This window comes from Papio anubis, chromosome 1 (genome assembly GCF_008728515.1).
Source record: "Papio anubis isolate 15944 chromosome 1, Panubis1.0, whole genome shotgun sequence".
NCBI lineage: Eukaryota > Metazoa > Chordata > Mammalia > Primates > Cercopithecidae > Papio > Papio anubis.
In genome coordinates, this window is record NC_044976.1 from 38731464 (window position 1) to 38753000 (window position 21537).

Sequence of the window (21537 nt, forward strand, 5' to 3'; positions counted from 1 at the left end):
TCTGTCTCAAGAATAATTATATATATATGCCAGGTGCGGTGGTTCACGCCTGTAATCCCAGCACTTTGGGAGGCCAAGGCGGATCAATCACTTGAGGTCCGCAGTTTGAGACTAGCCTGACTAACATGGAGAAACCCCGTCTCTACTAAAAATACAAAATTAGCTGGGCATGGTGGTGCATGCCTGTAATCCCAGCTACTCCAGAGGCTGAGGCAGGAGAATCGCTTGAATACAGGAGGCGGAGGTTGTGGTGAGCCGACATTACACCATTGCACTCCAGCCTGGGCAACAAGAGCGAAACTCCGTCTCAAAAAAAAAAAAAAAAGTATACACACACACACGCGCGCGCACACACACACACACATTCTAGAATTTTATTTAATTTTATTGTTGTTTTCTACAGTGGGTTGATACAAATATCCTAGCCCACCATCTCCCCACCCTGCTTTCCTTTTCTTCATAGTCCTCACCATCACCTGGGGTATTATCTATTTATTTTTCTATTTGTTATTGTCAATAATTTCAATGTAATTAAGTTCCAAGAAAGCAGAACTGCATTTTGCTAACTGCTGTATACTCAGGGCCTATAAGAATGTGGGGGTAGATCTTACACGCTCAGGATAGATAACTGAATGAATGAGTTAATGAATGAATGACAGAGAAGGCGCTTCACCGGAAGGGCTGAAGGAGGTCTCCCAAGGACCGCTGTGAGGAAACGTGGGGCGGTGTGGCTGGGTGGCCGATACCCACGGTTCCGGGCGGCCCTCGGGGGCGCGCTCCGGCGGCTTCCAGCTTCCGGGTTCGAGGGCGCGCGCTGCTTCCCGGGAGAGGGCGGGCTCCGTGGCCGGCCCCCGTGGGCGGAGCCGGCGTCCGGGGCTCACAACCCGCCGGAAGACTTGCGGGTTGTGGCTGCTGCTGCTGCTGCAGCGGGACCGCGTGGGGTGGGCCCCGGAGCCACCAGAGCTGAAGCTAGAGCGGCCGGCGGTGCTAGCGGCCGGGAGGGCGCGGCCGGAGGGCAGAGGCCAGGCGAGACGCTCGGCTGCGGCCTAAGAGGTCGGGCTGGGTGGGCTTGGCTGCAGCCGCCGGTCCCGTGTTAAAGCGGCAGCCAGGAAGGTGTATCCTCGCCCGGGTCTGCAAGACGACGGCTCAGGGCACACCTCCCATTCCGGCCCTCAAAGCCTCGCTCCTGGGGGCGCGGCTGAGAAAGTCCACCCGCCTGGGCGGACCGCTGATGGGAATTTGGAGCAGAGCCTCGTCCACTCCGGAGGCCGAGGGTCCTCTGGGCTTCCGAAGGAAGCCGACCTCAACACTGGACGCTTTTTGGAGAATGATTGCGTTGAGTGGAGATGTGGTCTGTCTATAAAAGGCTGGGAGGGAACAATATCTGTTACCACTCAGTCCGTCTCTAAGGAGACACTCTACTGCTGAAAACCTCAAGAGCGAGCGCTCCCACGCCCCCATCTCTGGTCCTACCTGGGTCCAAGGCCGATGTGGTGAGTAGGAGTCTGTGTGCAGTCTTTTTAAGTCCGAGGGTGGCGTGTCTAGGAGCACTGTGAGGGTGGGGCATCTTCGATATGAAGCTTCTCAGCCATTAACTGTTTCGCAAGTAAGATTCGAAAATTCCTGCACTTTGGTAACAAGACCTTTTATGTATTCAGGGGTGGGATATGTTTCACAAGCTCCAATTTCTAGAACACACGCAGCTCCTGTCTCTGCATATAGTCTCACACACACACACACAAACCCATAAGTCACATACCCATCCTTCTCCAACAAACTTCAAAAAGTTGGGCCAGCTCCCTTCCCACATAGTTCCGACTGTTCTTGGGGTGCCATATACTTTGGACCTGGTCACGGTGAAAGCACCTGGTTAGATTCTAGGGGTTGGTTGAAATGATGGATTTGAGTTGTTTCCAAGTTTGCCTATTACCACTCTGCAGTAGTCCTTACTATACTACATTTACACCATTTGAAGACATACCCTCTTTCCCAATCTTAACATTTCTGAAACCAAGATGCATCTTCCCAGTGTGGGTCAACGGACCTTACCAGCTGCTGGGCATCTGCGTGGGTGGTGATGTGGCTGTCACTGCTTGCTCATGCCAAAATGCAACTATGTCATTATTATGTGAGTTGACATATTTTGAACTTTAAATTCAGATTTAATTGTTTCTAAAAATAACTTTAAAAACTAATGCTATGATTCAGCAATATAAGAGGTTTATAACAATGTTTATTAAGGGTTTACTGTATGCCTAGCATTGTCTCAACCAACATTACAACTCTGTAGAATACAATTATTATCTCCATTTTATAGATTAAGAAACTGAAGCTGAGAGTTGAAGTGTCTTAGAGCTTTTAAGTGCAAGTCTCAGGGTACTAAGCCAGGCTGTCTGATTTCAAAGCCTGCCTTCTTAAACCCCGTCTGTATCCAGGCAGAAGATGCATGCAGAGAAGACGAGGCAGGGTCTGTGCATGTTTGTGTGTGTATGTATGGACCTGGAGATGGAGCCACATCTAGGAACATGTATTATATTTATTCCTGCATGGATAACATTTTCTTTTTTTTTTTTTTTTGGTATTTTGCATTTTTAAATATATTTCTGCAGATTCTGGAGTTCTGGAGACAAGTGCTTCTGGATCCCTCTTCCCTTCGCTTTTGCTCCTCTATGGAGACATGAACTCAAACCTAACTAACTGGCTGCCTCCCAAAGAAAGTGCTTGATTTAAAGGGGAGTTTGTTTTCCAGAATTGTTAAAGTCACATCAGCCTCTAGGAACCCCCAGGTCCTGGTGCTGCAGGGACACACCAAAGTCCTGAGGGCAGGTGATTGGAATCTGAGCAACACCCCACAGCTGTGAAGCCTCTCATCAGAGCTTCTGGCAGTTTCCTCACCAGAAGTGGACAAGTCCAGTCAGGCAGTCGTCATGCCACAGCAGCTCCTGATCACCCTGCCTACCAAGGCCAGCACCTGGGTGAAGTTGCAACATCCAAAGAAGGCCACGGAGGGGGTGCCGCTGTGGGAGGATGTGACTAAAATGTTTGAAGGAAAGGGTGAGAATGGACTGATGGAGGGGGGAAGAAGGGGATCTCATTTGTGTGGGAAAAGATGGGTACACACTTCATTGAAGTGGAGAGAAAGAGGGAGAGAAGGTTCTTTGTGGGTTCATTTCTTGTGGTTTTTGGGAAGGGGACAGCTGTGAGGGAAAATCTTGGGTTCCAGCATGGACTCCTTGTGACACGTGCTTTCAGCTGCTCTCATCTCCCATCTTCAGATACTACATGCGGCAGGAAGACAGAACACAAGGTGTTCTCCGCCAGTGGTGCCTGAGTGTGGGAATGTGATTCACAGACAGGGGTCTAAGATTTCTGCCCTCCTTAAGTCCTCTAAGGGTTTTCCTGCACAGGTTCCAATGGTTTTCACCCCAACCCAGTATTTATCACAAGTATCATTGTTTTCATCTGCTGAGAGGCAGGAATGACATGCCAGATTACTCTCATGTTATCCTGAACTGTGGGAGTGATGCCCCAAAATCACACCTTCTTTAGTGGTCTGGTTAGCAGTAAATAGAAGGATGGAGGAAGTCATGTGTCTCATGTGGTGTTTTAATTCATACCTTTAATGCTTTACATTCAGCCAATATTTATTGTTTTAGCCGTGTCAGGCAGGGACTTTGGCTAAGCATCTTAAAAGATGGAAAAATGAATATCTCTAATTCTGATTACCAGTGGATGGAGATAGGCATACACCTCAATCAAAATAATAGAAGCGGCCTAAGAAAAGTCCTTTTGGAACACAAGAGACAGGACACTTTGTTCTGGTTGTAATTTTTTTTTTTTTTTTTTTGTGACAAAGTCTCACTTTGTCGCCCAGGCAGGAGTATAGTGGCGCGATCTCGGCTCACTGCAACTTCTGCCTCCCAGGCTCAAGTGATTCTCCTGCCTCAGCCTCCCGAGCAGCTGGGACTACAGGTGCCCGCTACCATGCCTAGCTAATTTTTGCATTTTTTTTTTTTCATATTTGATAGCAGCTTTTTTTCATTGGTTACAAAACCTAAGCCTATATACAAAATTAGGAACACATTTAGATGCCTCTTTTGAAAGAATGTTTTAGTCTTTTTAAACTAAGTTTAAAAAATTAAAACCATGCAATTTTTAAACACTGTTTGGAAAACTTAAAAGTGCAGCAGTATACTTAGTTTCCTTTATCTATGAAATGGTGCAATTCCAATTCAAAACTGGTAAGGTCACAACAAATTGAATCAAGGAAATGCATACAAATGTCTGCACTACTTGATGGTAATGTTTATTGAATGTTAGTTTGTACTTTAAAACATGAGAGGAAATAGGAATCATCACAGTAGAGGCCCAATTTTAATCATAATGTATGCACATTTTAAAAGGTGGTCAGTTAGGTAAGGAAAGTCCAGAAGAAACTAAACTGGAAGGGGTACAATTCACAATATCAAGAAGATTTGGACTTCAAGGGTTTCACCGAAGTTTGTGACCTTAATTACCTTTTACGTTGCTATAGTTTTGAGTCACTCTCAATGTCCCTCTTTGTGAACCTTTTCAGGGAGGAGCCACATTGAGTGGGTCTGCAGGCAGTTATAGTTTTTGTTACAGTTTTTGTATTTTTAGTAGAGATGGGGTTTAACCATATTGGCCAGGCTGGTCTCGAACTCCTCACCTCGTGATCCACCTGCCTCAGCCTCCCAAAGTGCTGGGATTACTGGCATGAGCCACTGCGCCTGGCCTGGTTGTATATATTTAAGAAATTTTCACAGAGCAGGTAACATTGATTTGGGCCTTGAAGAATGTCTTAGGTTTTTTGTGTAGATTTGGGGAAAGGATACAAAAGTGGGTGCCTTGAAGAAAATGGGGAATCTTTAGTTCGACTGAGAACCTTTAGCCTGACTGACTAAGAATGTGGTGGGTGGGTGTGTCCCATGTATAAAGGATGGTAGTGTAGTGGTACCCATTGTTGAGAAAATATGCTTTGGGCAGATTGTAGAGTGCCTTGAAGTCCATGGTGAAGTGTTTGGATTTTTCTTTCTTGTCAGTGGGGAACCTTTGATGATTTTTGAACAAAGGAGTGGCTGTGCTTTTGGACCAGTATTGACCATTGGTAGAGTTTTTTGGAGGGGGAGTGGGATTTAAAGAATTCTCCATTTAAATACTTTGTTCTCTCATACATAGTTTTTGATCATCGGGAAACATGAATGCCCAAGGCAACTTGCGGCAGGTCCTCCTCATTAAGGAGGCTTCAGGCTGCTCTTGAGTCACTCTCAATGTCCCCCTTTGTGAACCTTTTCAGGGAGGAGCCACATTGAGCGGGTCTGCAGGCAATTTCTCTATTTGGGTGATTTTGGGAGATACAAAGCCCATGGCTCTTTTCCCTCCCCAGCTCTGCTGTCTCAGGATGCTGATGACCTAAAGACCCAGAGAGAAAGTGTAGAGGATGAAGTGACCCCTGGACTCCCGACAGCAGAATCCCACGTGAGTAGGGATTCTGTCTTTTGCAGAGGTGGGAGTGGTGGTGAGGTAGGGTATTAAGACTAACAAATTCAACCTGGGGAGCTCAATGCAAGTTGCCCTTTTACAGAAAATTGGGCTCCAGTGGTGGCAATTTCCCTACTCACAGGGGTCTCCCTCCATGTCACTCTTGTTTCTCACCAACATCTAAATCTAGTATTATGCTACTTTCTATAAAGAAAGTGAAATGAGTGATATAATTCTAGCCTCTAAAAACCAATTGATACCACTTGAGATCTAAGAGAAATCTCAATAAAATACTCAAAATCAAAATAGGTAAGAAGGTTCTGACTTTCTTAGTGACGTACATGTATTACTGTGAACTTGGAGAGGTGACCTTAAGTGTGATATTGAGAACAGAGGTCAAACCAGAACCAAAGGAGAAGTGAGTAGGGAAGAAATAGGCCACACAGTACACACATCAGACAGGCTGGGCAGCAAAGCTAGAGTAGCCACTGAGAGCAGCTACAACAGGGTGTCACAAATGGGATAGTCTGTACTGCCTATTGGAAACATAGATGAAATGGAAGAAAAATTGTAGAATAAATGTGAAAGAAAGACTTAAAGAGGAGATCTTATTGGAGGACAGAAGAGTTTTAAGTGAAATGAACTGGAGTTCTGAAATTAGATGGTACAACATCTAATTTCTAGTTACTCAGTGATCTGGGGCAATTACTTTAGCTTTTTTTTTTTTGAGATGGAGTTTCAAGTTTAAAGTAAAAAGATGAAAAAGCTATACCATACAAACAATAATTGAACATTGGAGGTATATGTTATATCACGCAAATGGACTTCTGGAAAAGAAATATTACTAGGCAAAAAGGGACATTTCGTAATAATAAGAGGGTCAACAATTCTAAGTGTCTATACACGTGATGACAGAACTTCAAAATAAAGCAAAATTGCCAGAACTAAAGAGAGAGAGAGACAGAATCACAATAATTAGAAACTTTAACACTCCTCTCTCAGTAATTGATGAGTAGACAAACACTCATCAAGGATACAGAAGATTTGAACAACACTATCAACCAATTTAACCTAATTAACACTTATGGAAGGAACACTACGCCTAACAACTACAGACCATATATTCTTTTTAAAAAATAGAGATCTCATTTTAAAATGAGATCTGGGAGTGGGGTGGAATCAACTGATGGATCGACTCGGCATGGAGTGGAATACTGATTAAAAAGGGGCATGAGGGAACGTTCTGAGATGGTGGAAATGTTCTCTATCTTGATTTGATTACATGATGTTACATATGTCAAAGTCAAACCGTACACCTTTTTTAATTTTTTTTTTTTGTAGAGACTCAGTCTCACTTTGTAGCTCCGACTGCAGTGCAGTGGTACAATCATAGCTCACTGCAACCTCAAACTCCTGGGCTTGAGCAGTTCTCCTGCCTAAGCCTCCCAAGTAGCTAGGACTACAGGAACATGCCACCATACTCTGCCAATTAAAAAAATGACACAAAAAAATAGGGTCTCACTATGTTGCCCAACTGGTCTCAAACTCTTGAGCTCAAGCAATCCTTCTGCCTCAGCCTCCCAAAGTGCTGGGATTACAGATAAGCCCACTGCACCCAGCCCAAACTATACACTTTCTTAGTGTATTTTCCTGTATGTAAATTGTATTTCAGTTTTTAAAAATGTAATCCTTTAATCCCATCAGTTTATGATAAATGTAAGAAGTGAAAAATTCCAGATGGAAGAATGTAGCGATAACTCTTTAGACTATTATCGTTACTTCTTCCATATTACTATAAATAAAGCTGCAATATATTCCAATCCTAGATGGCAGATATTAGCATTTGAACTTCTTATTTGAGGAAACTGAGATTGTAAAAAGCTAAAGTGGCTGGGTGTGGTGGCTCACACAGGTTCCAGCACTTTGGGAGCCCAGCGGGCAGATCACCTGAGGTCAGGAGTTTGAGACCAGCCTGGCCAACATGGAGAAACCCCGTCTCTACTAAAAATACAAAATTAGCTGGACGTGGTGGCGTGTGCCTGTAATCCCAGCTACTCGGGAGGCTGAGGCAGGAGAATCACTTGAACCCGGGAGGTGGAGGTTGCATGAGCCAAGATTGCGCCACTGCACTCCAGCCTGGGCAACAAGAGCAAAACTCCGTCTCAAAAAAAAATAATAATAAAATAAAAAAAAAAATAAAGCAATCCGTATGGTTGGGTCTAAGTGTATACTTTTGTTTTTGTTTGCTATTTATCCTATCTAGCCTTTGTTTTTATGTTTCTCTTTTCCTGCCTTCTTATTTTTTGTTTGGTTTTGTTTTTTTAAAGACAGAGTCTCACTCTGTCACCCAGGCTGGAGTGCAGTGGTGTGACCTCGGTTCACTACAACCTCCGCCTCCTGGGTTCAAGTGATTCTCCTGCCTCAGCCTCCCAAGTAGCTGAGATTATAGGCGCCTACCACAACGCCCAGCTAATTTTGTATTTTTAGTAGAGATGGGGTTTCACCATGTTGGCTAGGCTGGTCTCAAACTCCTAATCTCAAGTTACCTGCCCACCTCAGCCTCCGAGAGTGCTGGAATTACAGGTGTGAGCGACTGTGCCCAGCCTTTTTCTGCCTTCTTTTGCATTGAATCATTTTTCAGTATTCCATTTTATGTCCTCTAATGACCTTTAAGCTACAGTTCTTTGATTTTTTTTTTTTAATTGAGACAGAATCTTGCTCTGTCACCCAGGCTGGAGTGCAGTGGCGTGATCTCGGCTCATTGCAACCTCTGCGTCCTGGGTTCAAGCAATTCTTCTGCCTCAGCCTTCTAAGTAGGTGGGACTACAGGTGCGTGCCACCACACCTGCCTAATTTTTTTTTTTTTTTGTATTTTTAGCAGAGATGTGGTTTCACTGTGCTAGCCAGAATGGTCTCGATCTCCTGACCTCGTGATCTGCCTGCCTTGCCCTCCCAAAATGCTGAGATTATAGGCATGAGCCACCCCGCCCGGCCTGCTTTCTGTTTTTTTGTTTGTTTGTTTTTTGTTTTGTTTTGTTTTTTTGAGACAGAGTTTCACTCTTGTTGCCCAAGCTGGAGTATAGTGGCATGATCTCAGCTCACTGCAACCTCCGCCTTCCGGGTTCAAGCGATTCTCCTGCCTCAGCCTCTTGAGTAGCTGGGATTATAAGCTCCCACCACCATGCCCAGCTAATTTTTGTATTTTTAGTAGAGACGAGGTTTCTCCATGGTGGCCAGGCTGGTCTCAAACTCCTGACCTAAGGTGATGCATCCACCTTGGCCTCCCAGAGTACTGGGATTACAGGCATAAACCACTGAGTCTGGCCAGTTCTTTGATTTGTTTTTAGTGGTTGCTCTAACAACCACTAAAAACAGTCATATATGCGAAGCCATATAATATTAATTCAAAGTAACTGTGGAATGTTACACATTGTATTTAACATTACACATGTTACAAAAGTAACATTCCACAGTTACTTTGAATTAATGTTTTATGGCTTCACATATGATATGAAAGACTTACATTATATTTTCATATACTCCTTCCCACTCTTAGCGTTTTGTCAATATACATTTTGTTTTACGTGTAAAAACACCACAGTACATTGTTCTTAGTTTTGCTTTTAATAGTAAACTGTCTTATAACAAACTATGAACATGGAAAAAAACACATCTTTCGTATTTGCCCTTATATTTATCCATTTAGGCACTCTTCCTTTTTTCCTTTCATTCCAGGTTTCTATCTTGTATTATTTCCCTTCAGCTTAAAGAACTTTGTTTAGCATTTCTTATAATGTGGGTGTTCTAGTGACAAATTCTCACAACTTTCATTGATCTAAACATTTCTTTATATTCCTATTTGAGGATCTTATTGGATAAAGAATTCTAGGTTGACTGCTTTTTCTTTAAGTACTTTAACAATGTTCCATTATCTTTTAGATTGTATTATCTGTGATGAGAAGGCAGCTGTTATTCTGTTTATGTGATGTATCTGTTTTTTTTCTTTTTCGTTTTTTTTTTTTAAGACAGAGTCTTGCTCTGTCGCCCAAGCTGGAGTGCAGTGGCGCGATCTCGGCTCACTGCAAGCTCCGCCTCCCGGGTTCACGCCGTTCTCCTGCCTCAGCCTCCCGAGTAGCTGGGACTACAGGCGCCCGCCACCACGCCCGGCTAATTGTTTGTATTTTTAGTAGAGACAGGGTTTCACCATGTTAGCCAGGATGGTCTCAATCTCCTGACCTCGTGATCTGCCCGCCTCAGCCTCCCGAAGTGCTGGGATTACAGGTGTGAGCCACCACGCCTGGCCAATGTGTCTGTTTTATACCAACTTTTATCTGATGTGCACAGGTGTGATTTGTTGTTGTTGTTGTTGTTGTTGTTGTTTGAGACGAGTCTTGCTCTGTCATCCAGGCAGGAGTGCAGTGGCATGATCTTGGCCCACTGCAACCTCCACCTCCCGGGTTCAAGCAATCCTCTCACATCAGCTTCTCAAGTAGCTAGGACACACCCAGGCTTATTTAAAAAAAATTTTTTTTTATTATTTTTTTTTGTTTTTAGTAGAGATGGGGTTTCACCACGTTGGCCACGCTGGTCTCAAACTCCTGACCTCAAGTGATCTGCCGTCATGGCCTCCTGAAGTGCTGGGATTACAGGCATGAGCCACAGTGCCTTGCTGTGATTTTCTTTTGAGTTTATCCTTTTTAGGGTTTGCTGAGCTTCTTGGATCTGTGGGTTGATTTTTTTCCCATTAGTTTGGAAAATCTTCAGCCATTATGTTTCAAATATTTTTTCTACCTATTCTGTTTTCTGAGATTGCTCTTTCTCCCTCCCTTCCTTCTTGCTTTCTTCCCTTCGTCTCTCCTTCCCTCCTTCCCTCCCTCCTTTACCTCTCAGGCTTAAGCAATCCTCCTACCTCAGCCTCCTGAGCTCCTGAGTAGCTGGGGCTGCAGGTGTGTGCCACCATGCCTGACTAATTTTTGTATTTTTTTGTAGAGATAGGGTCTTCCTATGTTGCCTAGGCTGGTCTCAAACTCCTGAGCTAAAGCAATCCTCCTGCCTTGGCCTTACGAAGTGCTGGGATTACAGGCATGAGCCACCCCACCTAGCCCTGAGATTCTAATTGCATGTATAATAGACCACTTGATATTATCCCACATATTTTTTTCCTCTTGGTACTCTAGTTTGAATAATATTTATTGACCCATCTTAAGTTTTACTGATCACTGATCTTATCTTCATCATGGTCTAATCTACTTTAAGCCCATCCAATGAATTTTGTAGATACTGTATTTTTCACTTGTAGAATTTTCATTTACAGTTGATTCTTTTTTTATTTTTTTTTTATTTTTTGAGATGGAGTCTTGCTCTGTTGCCAGGCTGGAGTGCAGATCTCTGTAGCCAGATCTCGGCTCACTGCAACCTCTGCCTCCCAGGTTCAAGCGATTCTCCTGCCTCAGCTTTCCGAGTAGCTGGGACTACAGGCATGCACCACCACGCCCAGCTAATTTTTGTATTTTTAGTAGAGACGGGGTTTCACCATGTTGGCCAGGATGGTCTTAATCTCTTGACCTCGTGATCTGCCCGTGTCAGCCTCCCAAAGTGCTGGGATTACAGGCGTGAGCCACTGCACCCGGCCTAGAGTTGATTCTTGAGCAGCGCAGATTTGAACTGTGCAGGTCCACCTCTATACAGACTTTTTCAATAAATATATTGAAACATTTTTTGGAGATTTGTGACAATTTGGAAAAACTTGCAGATGGACCGTGTAGTCTAGGAGTATCGAAAAAATTAAGAAAAAGTTAGGTATGTTATGAATACATAAAATATATGTATATACTAGTCTATTTTATTTACTACCATAACAGATACACGTATCTATTATAAAAAGTTTAAAATTTTCAAAGCTTGTATGCACAGACTATTCTTGGTGCCATTCGCAGTTGAGAGAAATGTAAACAAATGTAAAGATGCAGTATTAAATCACTACTGCATAAAATAAACTATAGTGCACATATTGCATTACTATGATAATTTTATAGCTATCTCCTGTGGCTATTGTAGTGAGCTCAGGTGTTTCAAGTATCTACTTAAAATTCAGTGTGATGCTAAGCGTGTCTGCATTAGCACTTCATCTCTCCAGAAATTGCTTATCACAGTAAAAAGTCATCTCTCGGCCAGGCATAGTGTCTCATGCCTGTAATCCCAACACTTAGAGGGGCCAAGGCAGGAGTGTAGGTGTATATACATACATATATGTGTGTGTTTTGTATGTATATACACACACACCCCACACACACACACACACACATAGTTTCTTCATTTGTTTTGGTTTGTTCTATTTCCAAACCCTTTCGTCTCTCTGGTGGTTAAGGTGAGGGGCTTCTCCTAGAGCTGTGGCTGAACTCTGGCTGTCACACAGCTTTTTGATTGAGTATGCTTCTAATTAGCCCATGCCACCAATGCTGAGGGCTTTCCTTTTTATCTTTTTAGCATTTGAGCTTAGGAAGGGATTAGACTGCAGTTCCAGACAGTTTTGTTCCTTTTTACATTAAACTCCAGCAGGGCCTCAGAATTCAAGCTCAGTAAGAATGCATAGGTCTTTGTGACAATAAGTGTGCGAGGTGGTGGGGGAACCTCTATCCCCATCCCACCCTGTTCCTCATCTCCACCTCTCTAATTTCATCTCCTTCCACTCTCTCATCAACCAGGCTACCTCTAGCCATGCTGTTCACTTTCCTGTTCCTCAAGCCAAGGATGCTGTCACCTTAGGTCCTTTGCACCAGCCCAGGATGCTCTTCTCTCAGATTTCTATGTGGTTCTCTCTTTTACTGAATTTATGTCTCTGGTCAAATATCACCCTTTTAGAGAGCCTTCCCCAACCACTTTACATAAAAGATTATCCTACCCTCACTCTGGTTCTCCCAATGTCTCTTATTCTGCTTAATTTTTTTTCTTAGGCATGTATCACCATCTGTCTTTCTATATGTTACATTATTTATAGTAATCTCCAGATTAGAGATCCAGACAGACTACAGTTCCAGACAGTTTTGTTGATCAGATTTGGAGATCAAAGGATCTCCAAACAGATCCAGAGAAGGCTCCTGATAAAAGTAAGTTTAGAATCTCTCAGAATTTAGAATACCATCAGAACTCCTTGGAACTTAACAGAAGTGGTCTCCGGCTAAACAGAAATGTGTTTGATGTTCTAGGAATTGTTGACTTTCAAGGACATATCTGTTGACTTCACCCAGGAAGAGTGGGGGCAGTTGGCTCCTGCTTATCAGAATCTGTACCGAGAGGTGATGCTGGAGAACTACAGCAACTTGGTGTCAGTGGGTAAGACTTGGCTATCCATGTATCCAGAAACCCACCCATTACAGGAGAGTCATTATTTTAAATTGTTGATGTGTGGATTCCTTGAGGCTTGATTTTGGGTTCTGTATTAAAGATGTCTTATTCCCTTCGAAAACGTAGTGAGGGCATATCCGATTTGACTTTCTTGGGGAACAACTTTACTACACAGAGTTAGAATAGAAAGACCCACCCCTTTTCACTTGTGGAGGCCCGGAATACCAGAAGACTTGAACAAAACTCTGGGGATGGTTCTTAGACATCAGCATAAACATTCACACTCTTTTTTTACTACATAAGCAGGATATCAACTTTCCAAACCTAGTGTGATATCCCAATTAGAGAAAGGAGAAGAGCCATGGATGGCAGAGAAAGAAGGCCCAGGAGATCCCAGTTCAGGTGAGACCAAGTGTGTTAGTCTGTTTTTGTGTTGCTATAAAGGGATACCTGAGACTCCATAATTTATAAAGAAAAGTTTAATTGGATGGTTCTGCAGGCTGTACAGGAAGCATGGCGCTGGCATCTGCTCCTGGTGAGGGCCTCAGGAAGCTTACAATCGCGGTGAAAGGCATATTACATGGTGGGAGCTGGAGCATAAGAGTGAAGGAGGAGGTGCCAGGCTCTTTTTCTTTTTCTTTTTCCTTCTTTCTTTCTTTCTTTTTTTTTTTTTTAGACAGAGTCTCGCACTGTTGCCAGGCTGGAGTACAGTGGTGCAATCTTGGCTCACTGCAACCTCTGCCTCTGGGGTTCAAGCGATTCTCCTGCCTCAGCCTCCCGAGTACCTGGGACTACAGTTACGCGCCACCACGCTCAGCTAATTTTTGTATTTTCAGTAGAAATGGGGTTTCACTGTGTTAGCCAGGATGGTCTCAATCTCAACCTTGTGATCCACCCACCTCGGCCTTCCAAAGTGCTGGGATTTCAGGCGTGAGCCACGGTGCCCAGCCGGTGCCAGGCTTTTTAAACAACCAGATCTCACGTGAACTCAGAGTGAGAACTCACTCATTACCATGGGGAGGACACTCATTCGTGAATGATCCACCCCCATGACCCAACACCTCCCACCAGGCCCCACCTCCAACACTGGGGATCACATTTCACCATGAGATTTGAAGGGGATAAATATTCAAACCAAATCACCAAGGCAGATGGAATTTTAATATATAGGTCAGAGTGCTCAAAGCCTCGGCTGTGGGGACGGCTCAGACCACTGTACGGAGCCTCCAGTAAACTAATATCACCCCTCCCTTCCTTACCCCTTTGCTTCACTGAGCCCTTGCAAAAGTCTCTCTGGAGGTGGAGGAAAGAGCAGTCTTGTCCTCATTAAGGTTGAGCTTGATTTTCCCTTTCTCCAGTATCCTAAGGGCTGCCGATCTAAAGCTTTCTCTAAGCAGTCAGATGTATGTGGTATTTTCACAGAAAATCAATCTCTTTTCATTGCATTGTACAAATCGTTAATTTTCCTACACTCCATTTTTACTTTTTGCCAATGTTCATTTTACAATTCCAGCTTCAATTCTCATTCTCTTTTTAACTTACATATCTTAAGTTTTTGTAACAGCTACTTCATGAAAACTCCTGTAAGAGAAATTACCAAAGGATTCCTTCTCACCAAATCTTGTGGTCCCTAACAATCTCCTCAAACTTTGCTTTTTATTGTGAAATATTTTAGACTTTCAGAAAGGCATAGAAAACATTATAACACATTTATGTGTAGCTTCCACCTAGACTAAGAAATGAAACAGAGTTGAAGCTCCACTGTCCCCCTTACACCTTTTGAAATAACCACTCTGCATTGAAATATCATTCCCATGTCTTCATGCTTTTATTGCATGTATAATGTAGTAAAAGCAGTCCATGTATATTAGTGTATACATATTAAACAATATATAGCATTGTTTTGTATGTTCTTTTTCTTTAAATAAATGGTGTATATACGTCTTCCTTTTGCTTTTCTCATTCAACCCTGGTGATATTCCTCAGTATGTTATTCTAGTTCATTCATTTCCATTGAGTTAATAAGCCACAATTTTCTTATTTATTTTCCTGTTGATAGACATTTACATTGTTTCCAAATTTGGGAGTTACAAATATTCTGCAGCAAAACTTTGTGTCCATAACTTCTTGTATACATAACGCAAGTGTTTCTCTAAGATAGTTGGTAGAAGCAAAATTATTGGGTTGTAGAATATATGCACTTTCCTTTTGCTGGGTATTACCAATTTGCTCTTCAAAGCAGTTACACCAGTTTATTCTCCCATTAACAGGGCTTGAGAGTTTCCATAACTCAGCATCTTTGTCAACATTTGTTATTGCCAAACTTTAAGATTTTTGTAAATTCACTGGGTTATGGTATCTTGTTTCTTTCATTTTCCTGACTACTAGTGAAAGGAAGTATATTTCTCATGTTCATTGACCATCCATCCATCTCTTCTTCTGTCCTTACTCTAATGCCACGCTCTTCTGTTAATTACCTGTTTATATCCCATGCCAATGTTTCTATAATCTTTTTTCTTACTGATTTGTAGAAAAAAAAATGTGTGTGTGTGTGTGTGTGTATTCATTCTGGATAATCTTGATAGCTTTATGTTTTGCAAATGTTTACCCTAGGTCAGTGGCCCATCTTTGACTTTTCAAAATTAGTGTCTTTTGATAGATGTGAGTTTCTCAATTTAATGTTACTGAATTTATCAGGTTTTTCTTTATTGTTTGTGCTTTTTGTTTAAGAAACCATTTTATGCCTTGTTATTCTCCTTTTTTGTAAACTTTAAAAAAAATTGTTTTTAGAGACTGGGTCTTGCTATGTTGCCCAAGCTAGCCTCGAAGTCCTGGGCTCAAGTGATTCTTCTGCCTCACCCTCTTTAGTAGGTGGGACTGCAGGTGCATGCTGCTGTGCCCTGCTATCCTCCATTTTATCATATACGTGTATCATACATATATGTTTCTACATATTCCTATATTTTCAAAGTTTTGCTTTTCACATTTAGGTTTAATTCATCTGGAATTTATTTTATATAAATACATTTGTATGTATGAGGTGGAAATCTGATTAACTTTTTCCACATGGATAATCAGTCCAGGAATAGTTAATGTGCTGTGTCACCTGTCAAGTTTCTTCATATGTTTGGGCCTATTTCTGTTTTGCATATTCTTTTTCTATTGTGTTTCTCTCTTTATGTTGTTTTATTATTTTGTTTTTCTGTCCTTACTCTAATGCCAGGGTATCTTAAAAACTTTCATAGTGAGACTTAATATGTGGTAGAGGTAGTTCACCCACCTTGTTCTTTAAAATTGTTCTGGTTATTCTTGGTTCTTTGTTGTTCTATTTGAATTATGTAATCAGAGCATCAAATCACACCCACAAATACTCTGCTGGCATTTTGATTGGAATAGAATTGAATTTCTAGATCAATTTTGGGGGAGTTAACATTGTTGTGCTATCGAATCCTCCTGTCCAGGAATATGATACAGCACTCCGTTTATTGATATTTCCTAATTTTTTTCGGTAACATTTCAGGATTTTCTCTTGTACGTATTGTACATTTTTTGTTAGATTGATTCTGAAAATCTTACATTTTGTTGCTATTGTAGGTGGTATTTTTTTTCCTTTTCTTTTCCCCAAGCCTCAGTCGTGAACAGGTATATTTTTAAAAATTATGTTAGGCCGGGCGCGGTGGCTCAAGCCTGTAATCCCAGCACTTTGGGAGGCCGAGACGGGCAGATCACAAGGTCAGAAGATCGAGACCATCCTGACGAACACGATGAAACCCCGTCTCTACTAAAAATACATAAAAAAACTAGCCGGGCGAGGTGGCGGGCGCTTGTAGTCCCAGCTACTCGGGAGGCTGAGGCGGGAGAATGGCGTAAACCCGGGAGGCGGAGCTTGCAGTGAGCTGAGATCTGGCCACTGCACTCCAGCGTGGGCGACAGAGCAAGACTCCGTCTCAAAAAAAAAAAAAAAAATTATGTTGCTGGCCAGGTGTGGTGGCTCATGCCTATAATCCCAGCACTTTGGGATGCCAAGGCAGGCAGATCACCTGAGGTCAGGAGTTCAAGACCAGCCTGACCAACATGGTGAAGCCCCGTCTCTACTAAAAATACAAAATTAGCCAGGTGTGGTGGTGCATGCCTGTAATCCCAGCTACTTGGGAGGCTGAGGTAGAAGAATCACTTGAACCCAGGGTGTGGAGGTTGCCGTAAGCCAAGATCGTGCCATTGCACTCCAGCCTGGGCAACTAGAGCGAAACTCCGTCTCCAAAAAAAAAAAAAAAAAATTATGTTGCTGGTATGTAATAACAAACTTGATTTTGAATATTGACCTTTTATGCAGCCACCTTGTTTTATTCTGTTATTAATCCAATCATTGTTTGTGTATTTTCCTGGGTTTTCTCTTCCTCAACTTACAATAATGAAAATAACAATAAAAGCTACCATGAATGTTCTTTCCCAGCCTCTGGATGAAATCTCAAAGAGTTCCATTGATGATCCCATTCCTTTAAATAACAAGAACAGTCTTGACTTTAGTAAAATGCCTATTTAGTTCAGTGCAATAATAAAAACTCCTAACTTCATTCAAAACGAAATCCTCTCTTCTTCCCCACTTGCTTGAGACTCTCTCATGCTCGGATACTGAATTAGGGAGGGATGCATAAATGGCTTCTTTTCTTTTCCCCTATCTTCTTTTCCTCCTCTCCTATTCAAGACCAGAATCAGGGACCTGCAGAGTGTAGATATTATTAGACATTATTATTGTCTGTCGTCATTTAGAATTTGACATTTTGAATTGCTAATGATCCATCTGTGTTGGCTAAAAAATCTTATAAGAAATTATACCTTTCAGGAATACATATAGACCTGTCAGTTGAAATATTAGTAATGGTGCAACAAATTGATCAAGTAAACATCTTAAAGGGATTTTCCTAGAACCTAGCAGCAGTCTGGGTTTCTTACAAGTCTCCTTTGTATAAGTAATACTTTCATGAACATATTAGTAACCATAGAAAGAAATATATATATACACACACATACACACATACGTTTCAGTGAAAGACAGCATAATGTTCTTGTGTATATTCTTAGCTCAAACCGTATTTTTTGAACTATAATGTCTCCTGCTGCTGCCAGAGTGGGGAGGGAAACATCTTTTTATCTTTCTGAGATTGTTTTCCAAAAGTAGTTGTCAATTAAAATATTTATATTCTTAAGTCATAGCTCTGAAATTTTATTATTTAGTATTATTAGAGCAGGACTAAAAGACTCAAATATATATATTTATAAATATATATATTTATAAATTTTATATATATATAAATTTATATATATAAATATATATGTAATATGACACTTTTAACCTGTTCACTGTTTCTTAATTTGCTTTCCCATTACCTCTTCAAGCAGCATAATCATATTTCAATATAGTCAAAATCTCATGCACTTATCCATATTGTTGTCTAAATCTGTGTTCCATAACCACTACAGTAATTGGTTTTTCAAAGCTTTTTTTCATTTCTTTCAGACTTGAAGAGTAAAATGGAAACCATTGAGTCAACTGCAAAGAGTGCCATTTCACAGGAGCGCTTATATCATGGCATTATGATGGAGAGGTTCATGAGAGATGATATCATTTATTCCACATTGAGAAAAGCCTCCACATATGATGATGTCTTAGAAAGGCACCAGGAAACTTGTGTGAGAGATGTGAGACAAGCCATCTTGACCCATAAGAAGAGAGTCCAAGAAACTAACAAATTTGGGGAAAATATAATTATGCGTTCAAATGTTGTTATTGAACAGAGGCACCATAAATATGATACACCTACAAAGCGGAACACATACAAATTAGATTTGATTAATCATCCAACAAGTTACATAAGAACAAAAACCTATGAATGTAATATATGTGAAAAAATCTTCAAACAACCTATTCACCTTACTGAACATATGAGAATTCATACTGGTGAGAAACCTTTCAGATGTAAGGAATGTGGACGGGCCTTTAGTCAAAGTGCATCCCTCAGTACACACCAGAGAATCCATACTGGTGAGAAACCCTTTGAATGTGAGGAATGTGGGAAAGCCTTCAGACATCGCTCATCACTTAATCAGCATCATAGAACTCACACTGGGGAGAAACCCTATGTATGTGATAAATGTCAGAAAGCTTTCAGCCAGAACATTAGCTTGGTTCAACATTTGAGGACTCATTCTGGAGAGAAACCCTTTACTTGCAATGAATGTGGGAAAACCTTTAGACAGATTAGACACCTTAGTGAACATATAAGAATTCATACTGGGGAGAAGCCCTACGCATGCACTGCATGTTGTAAAACCTTTAGTCATAGAGCATATCTAACGCATCACCAGAGGATCCATACTGGGGAGAGACCCTACAAATGTAAAGAATGTGGAAAAGCCTTTAGGCAGAGGATACACCTTAGCAACCATAAAACTGTTCATACGGGAGTGAAAGCATATGAATGCAATCGCTGTGGAAAAGCCTATAGGCATGATTCATCCTTTAAAAAACATCAGAGACATCACACTGGAGAAAAACCTTATGAATGTAACGAATGTGGAAAAGCCTTCAGCTATAACTCATCACTTAGTCGACACCATGAAATACACAGGAGGAATGCCTTCCGAAATAATGTGTAAAAACAGGTATTTGACATGAGAACAAAAGCCAAGTGTAAATTGGTGATTTAGAATGCTTTAAAATTTCAGGACTCAAATGTGAGGAATTGGTGTAATGATGCCAACTTTTAATTTTTCCCATTGTAAATAAACATTACATTGACAGGTACTGACTACTAACACTTCTATAAAAAGTACTTAAGATTAAAATCTGGTCCTTCAAATTAAATGAATTCAGCATTATGAAAAATTAACAACATAGTTTTTTTCTGATTTCACGGTGGATTAAATTATTCTTCATGGGTATTCATGATTTGCAGACCAGCATTTAGGAACTATAACTTAAAATATCACCAACCCTATTTTTTTTAATTAAAATTTTATTTTTTTGGCCAGGCATAGTGGCTTGTGCCTGTAATCCCAGCACTTTGGGAGGTCAAGGAAGGAGGAGCAGTTACCAGAAGTCAAGACCAGCCTAGACAACACAGCAAGACCCATCTCTGCAAAAAAGTTTTTAAAAAATTAGCCAGGCATGGTAGCATGTGCCTGTAGTCCTAGCTGTGCAGGAGGCTGAAGCAGAGGGATCACTTGAGCCCAGGAGTTTAAGGTTGCAATGAGCTGTGATCACACCACCACATTTCAGGTGGGCAACAGAGTGAGACTCTGTTTCTGCAAAAAAGAATAAAATAATATTTTTTAATGGAGAAAACTTTCACATGGTATAAAGTCCAGAAGGTGGAAACAATTGTATACAGCGAAAAGCCTCCTTCCTGTGTTTCCTACCATTGATTTCTGCATAGAGGCAACCATTTTAAATAATTTTTTGTGTATCCATTCAGCTTTTTAAAATTTATGTCCAAGAGAATACAAATATACAGTTTTCCTTTGTCTTTTTGTTGTTGTTTGTTTGTTTTGAGATGGAGTCTCACTCTGTTGCCCAGGCTGGAGTGCGGTGGCACTGTGTCAGCTCACTGCAGCCTCCGCCTCCAGGGTTCAAGCAATTCCCTGCCTCAGCTTCCCGAGTAGCTAGGATTACAGGCACCCGCCACCACGCCTGGCTAATTTTTGTATTTTTAGTAGAGACAGAGTGTCACCATGCTGGCCAGACTGGTCTTGAACTCCTGACCTCAGGCGATCTGCCCACCTCAGCCTCCCAAAGTGCTAGGATTACAGGCGTGAGCCACCATGCCTGGCCTCCTTTGTCTTTTTAAGCAGAAATGGCCACCTCCTATACAGACACATCTGCAAGTTACTTTTTTTTTTTTTTTGAGACGGAGTCTCACTCTGTCACCCAGCTGGAGTGCAGTGGCGTGATCTCAGCTCACTGCAACCTCCACCTCCCAGGTTCAAGGGATTCTCCTACCTGAGCCTCCTGAGTAGCTGGGATTACAGGTGCATACCACCACACCCAGCTGATTTTTGTATTTTTCAGTAGAGATGGGGTTTCACCATGTTGGCCAGGCTGGTCTCAAATTCCTGACCTCAGGTGATCCACCCACCTAGGCCTCCCAAAGTGCTGGGATTACAGGCGTGAGCCACTGCGCCCAGCCTGCATGTTACTTTTATTACATGATAATATAGGCCAGTTGCAGTGGCTCATGCCTGTAATTCCAGCAATTTGGGAGGCCAAGACAGAAGGATTGCTTGAGCCCAGGAGTTTGAGACCACCCTGGGCAACATAGTGATACCCGGTCTCTAGAAAAAATTTAAAAATTAGTTGGGTGTGGTGGTGGCACTCGCCTGTGCTCCAGCTACTTGGGAGGGTGAGGTGGAGGTTTGCTTAAGCCTGGGAGATCGAGGCTGCAGTCAGCCATGATCATACCTCTGCACTCCAGCCTGAGCAACAGAGTGAGACTCTGTCTCAAAAACAAAAACCAAACAACATATCATAGATGTCATTCCTCTTCACTATATAAAGTGCCTACTTATTCTTTTTTATAGCTGCATAGTATTCCATGGTATAAATGTACTCCAACACTTCGCTATGGATGGGTTTTGGTTATTTTCAGTCTTTTGTTTACACAGTGTTCAATGAATAGTCTTACACATTTTTGT

The 21537-nt window shown here is 41.8% G+C and overlaps 1 protein-coding gene across 3 annotated transcripts; it reads left to right on the forward strand.

Annotated features, from left to right (window-relative positions):
• The first annotated feature begins 810 nt into the window (after positions 1 to 810).
• Positions 811 to 19732, forward strand: ZFP69 (ZFP69 zinc finger protein). Of its 3 annotated transcripts, none has more exons than XM_009205803.4 (6): positions 811 to 1493; positions 2610 to 3054; positions 5408 to 5499; positions 12708 to 12834; positions 13150 to 13248; positions 18365 to 19732. In XM_009205803.4, exons 2-6 carry the CDS (start codon positions 2928 to 2930, stop codon positions 19501 to 19503), a joined length of 1584 nt encoding a protein of 527 aa, XP_009204067.2. In that variant the 5' UTR covers positions 811 to 1493; positions 2610 to 2927; the 3' UTR covers positions 19504 to 19732. The 3 variants fall into 3 exon arrangements, with proteins under 3 accessions (XP_009204067.2, XP_003891713.2, XP_021795575.1); XM_003891664.3 differs by having other exon boundaries at positions 13153 to 13248; XM_021939883.2 differs by lacking the exon at positions 811 to 1493 and adding an exon at positions 12500 to 12608 and having other exon boundaries at positions 3032 to 3054.
• The last annotated feature ends 1805 nt before the right edge of the window (positions 19733 to 21537 follow it).

Bases quoted from the DNA above. Each gene is read 5' to 3' on its own strand.
- ZFP69 (XM_009205803.4), top strand. From the start codon at position 2,928: ATGCCACAGCAGCTCCTGATCACCCTGCCTACCAAGGCCAGCACCTGG. The intron at 5,500-12,707 runs GTGAGTAGGGAT...TTGATGTTCTAG, and splicing joins TCCCGACAGCAGAATCCCAC to GAATTGTTGACTTTCAAGGA. The intron at 12,835-13,149 runs GTAAGACTTGGC...TTACTACATAAG, and splicing joins CAGCAACTTGGTGTCAGTGG to CAGGATATCAACTTTCCAAA.